This window comes from Arvicanthis niloticus, chromosome 9 (assembly GCF_011762505.2).
Source record: "Arvicanthis niloticus isolate mArvNil1 chromosome 9, mArvNil1.pat.X, whole genome shotgun sequence".
NCBI classification, from domain to species: Eukaryota; Metazoa; Chordata; class Mammalia; order Rodentia; family Muridae; genus Arvicanthis; species Arvicanthis niloticus.
Genome location: NC_047666.1, coordinates 29,324,279 through 29,328,622, shown reverse-complemented (window position 1 = coordinate 29,328,622; position 4,344 = coordinate 29,324,279). Strand labels below are relative to the sequence as shown.

The following is a 4,344-nucleotide window of genomic DNA, read 5'->3' as shown; positions in this document are numbered from 1 at the left end:
ACTCAAGTCCAAAAGGATCAAAGACTTCATGTAAAACCAGATTCATTACATCTAATAGATCAGAAAGTGGGGAATAGTTTTAAACTCACTGGTAGAGGAGACTACTTCCTGAACAGAATACAATGAATTAGGCAATAATTAATAAATGGGACATCATGAAACTGAAAAACTTCTATAAATCAAAAAACACTGTCAAATGGACAAATCAGCAGTGTACAGACTGAAAAGGAATCTTCACCAACCTACACCCGACAGAGGGCTAATATCCAAACTTTACAAAGAACTCAAGATGTTAGACACCCAAAACCCAAATAACCCAATTTTTAAAATGGAGTACAGAATTCAACAGCAAATTCTCAACAGAAGAATCTCGTAAGTCTGAGAAGCACTTAATGGAGTGTTTAAATCCTTAATCATGAGGGAAATGCAAATCAAAACAACTCTGAGGTTCCATCTTACACCCATCATAACGGCTAAGATCAAACACTCAAGAGACTGCACATGCTGGTGAGGTTGTGGAGCAAGGGGAACACTTCTTGATTGCTGGTAACAGTACAAATCTGGACAACCACTTTGGCAATAAATTTGGTGGTGTCTCAGAAAACTGGTAATAGTTCTACCTCAAGACCCAGCTAAAGCACCAGCTATATGTGTGTATACATATATATGCACATTTTTTCTGAAACAGGGATTCTCTGTGTATCTTTGGCAGTCTTGGAACTCAATCTGATGACCAGGCTAGCCCTCAACTCAGAAATTCCCCTGACTCTGCCTCCTGAGAGTTAGAATTAAATACATGTGCCACCAACACCCAGTCAATTTGAGGATTATTAAAAACATTCTTATTCTTATTTTTATGTTTGGTTTGTATCTGTTGTGTAGTAATATAGACTCACTTCTATAGCTCTTGCTGACCGTGAACTCAGCTGTTTCAACCTCAGGGTGACAGACTTGAGTCACCAGGCCCAATGCTGCTCTTGCGTTCTATACAACTTACAGTTGTGTGCTTTCTTCTTCATCCTCCATTCTTGACAGAGGCCCTCACGTCACCTAGTTAAATACCATTTCATTTGTTGATACACGGATGGTTTGAGGCTTCACTCAAAGTGAAGACAAAACACACAGCAGATGTCCAGTCTTTCTCTTTCCTCCAGTCAGTTTTCAGTGTTTCTTTAGATTACATGTAAGTGTCAGCATTGAAATTACTAGGTTCTAGGTGTGGTGTGGTGCATGTAGGTGACATCTTTTTCACTTTAGTGACAGATAACGGTTTTACTGTGTTAAGTGTGCCTCTGGGTATGTTCAGCATTGTGTTTTTCTCTGAGAAAAAACAGTAAGTTTGTTTGTCTCTGGGAGTGTTCAGCTATGTAAAGTGAGTAGCTGGTGGATGGATTCCTCTGCCTGAAGTGTGCTCTGGAGTATGGGTTTAATCTCAAGAATGCTGGGATTCTGCAAGCCCAAAGTTTTCTTGATGTTTATTGATACTAAAGTTAAGAAGTTATCTGACGAATTAATATTTAAAATTGAATGTTTTGACCCATGTAAAGTACTCTGTTTATCATCCCTATCAATTTGACTCCTCTAAGTTCTGTCCTTTGTAATTCACTTTGTTTGTGTCTTTTTGGCAGGGTACATGTTCAAGATGTTCCTGGTGGACTAAGTCTAACATTCCTCAGCATGGGAAGACCATGATCTGATTCCACATCCTGACAGTGGATCCCACCACCAGACAGTGAACATTCCTACCTTTCACCATTTTAAATCTGGCTATCTGAGCATCATTGTGCAAATGACAGTATGGATCTCTGCATTAGTTCTGGCTCCATGTGTGTGGTATTTCTGGATAATGTGATAATTGGCACAAAAAACAATATTTCCTTGTGTATTTTGCCAAATATAAACAGCTGAGGCAACTGGTATTGGAAATGCCATAGCTATCACATAGTTAAAGTCGTGGAAGGTGCCAGAGAGATAGGTCAGCAGTTAAGTATCTGCTCCATAGAAGACTCAAGATCTTTGTTCACATGAAGGCTGAACACTGAGTGGGGTGGGGGGAGGATTCAAGGGCGGGGAGGTAGGAGTGGGGGTAGGTGGAGGCACAGCCTCATAGAAGCAGGAGGAGGGGGAAGGGATAAGGGGTTCCTGGGTGGTGGAGGGAATGGGGTAAGGTGATAAAATCTGAAATGTAAATATAATATCCAATAAAAAAAGAACAAAACAAAAAAAAAGGACAAAACGAAAAAAAGACTCAAGGTCAATTACCAAAACACTCACACTGAATGGTCTACAAGTACCCATAGGTAAAGCTCCAGGGTACTTGACACTTCTTGCATCCATGATCACCTGCACACATGTATACACACACACACACACACACACACACACACTTTGTTAAAGATTACAAATAAATCTTTCTTAGGATCTTAAAAGCAATGTGCAAACCCAGATAAAATGAGAGCCGTCTCACAGATTTCCTTTGAAAACACAATGAAAGACAGAAACCTCTTGTGATATTTGAGAAGGTATAGGTTTTAATTTTCTTTTATATACTCCTCATCCTCACACAAAGTAAACAGATTTCACAGAGAAAAGATAATTTCATACATCAAATTAAGCCACAGAATATTCTCACTATGCCATGATCCATACTCTGATGACAATATATTGGATTATATTCTGGGTCCATACCCATCACTGAATAATCAAGTATTTACCATTCTGCAACACATTGACCTCAAAAAGTTAATTATCTGTTTTTCAATACAAATAAACACAAAAGGGCTGACTGTGGCATAGCTATGAGACACAATAATTTGAACACAGTACAATACTGAGGAATTTTTGAATTTCATCCTTGAGTGGAAGATAACAGTGTCCAAAATGTAGAGAACCACAAAGAGGCTCATGAGCAGCAGGATGGTCCTGGTGGCCCTTTGCTCTGGGGATGCTTTGGGGGAAAGTCTGGTGCTGTGAAGATGCTGGGCCTGCTTCTTGTGCCTCCATAAGAGAGAAACCATGTACCCACTGGACAGGGCCATGAGACAGATGAGAAAGGCTTCCCTGATGGCTATCGGTGTGAAAAACATGCTTTTTTTGGAATAAGCCATTGGTAAAAGTGAACATGACTGAGTAACATACATAAAATTATCTGAGGACAAATTGGGTGTAGCAGTAAACGATATAAAGAAGGAACCACTAAAAGACATATAGAGGACACAGAGGAAAAGAAAGGCACCTGAGATGTGATGGGGAGATTTATGTTTAAACTTCATTAAATAGGAGCTTCTAGGACTAAGGGCGATGGTCCAAAGGACATTCAGCAGACAGGTAGCACAAAGGGTGAGGCCCCTCAGAAGCCTGTGCAAATAGATAAGGGATTGGCATATGGTAGAATCCCATCTCCCCTGAGACATAAAAATGTCCACAGCTATGAATCCCATAGTTATAAGCAGCAATAATTGGGTTAGGGACAAGAAAGCAATGTAGACATCAATGGGCTTAGGCCTGTTGTCTCCAAGGAACATGTAGAGGTGGGCAAAGATAAGGATACTGTTAACTGAGATCCCAACGCTTAATTCAACGAGCAAGGTGATTTTTGTGTTTCTGTCAATTTGGAGTATATTGGCTTTATTCATTGTACATTGGTAGGAATCAAAGAGCAAAATCTGAGGAGAAAAAAGAAAACCTTTTATTATAAAATATTGCCTTACTCAGAAATACCAACCAACATCGAGCTTGCAACAAAATGTTGTCTCATCTTGATTTCACATCACAAACTCAGCTCCAGTTCACATCACCTCAAAGCCATCCCCACTGTTCCCCTGTCCTAATGCTTTCCAATCAAGGCCAAATTGGGTGTACTATTGTGAGACTACCTCTTAATATGAATTTTCTTGTATATTGAACATTCCCCTGAGTTCTAAAAATCATTCCATCTCCTTGTTCATGGATTTGGTTTCTTCTAGAGTTGAAAGAGCTGCATTTGCCTTGATTGTCAGACACATAATATCTTTACCTATCTGGTGCATTGGAATAGAGAAGATTGCACAAAACTAGAACTGTGCTCTCCTGGAGGACTGTGTGCCTATGAGGTCCAGTGCACAGGATCATTTATATCAGTGACTGCTTTATTCTGCTTCTTACCACCTTCTCTCTCTCTCTCTCTCTCTCTCTCTCTCTCTCTCTCTCTCTCTCTCTCTCTCTCGCTCTCTCTCTCACTTTCTCTCTCTCTTGCTCTGCTTCTGTGTGTGAGTGTGTGTCTGTCTGTGTCTGTGTTTGTGTGTGTATTTCCCTCCCCCATACCAAATTTTTTCTCTTCCCTCTCCCCCTTCACTCTCCATGCTT

At 40.2% G+C, this 4,344-nt stretch overlaps 1 protein-coding gene across 1 annotated transcript; it reads right to left on the bottom strand.

Annotated features, from left to right (window-relative positions):
• Positions 1 to 2,702: 2,702 nt before the first annotated feature.
• Positions 2,703 to 3,635, bottom strand: LOC117715354 (vomeronasal type-1 receptor 44-like). The gene has a single exon (XM_034512133.1). It carries the CDS (start codon positions 3,633 to 3,635, stop codon positions 2,703 to 2,705), a length of 933 nt encoding a protein of 310 aa, XP_034368024.1.
• Positions 3,636 to 4,344: the final 709 nt, after the last annotated feature.

Coding starts and splice junctions, on each gene's coding strand:
- LOC117715354 (XM_034512133.1), bottom strand. CDS start 3,635: ATGAATAAAGCCAATATACTCCAAATTGACAGAAACACAAAAATCACC.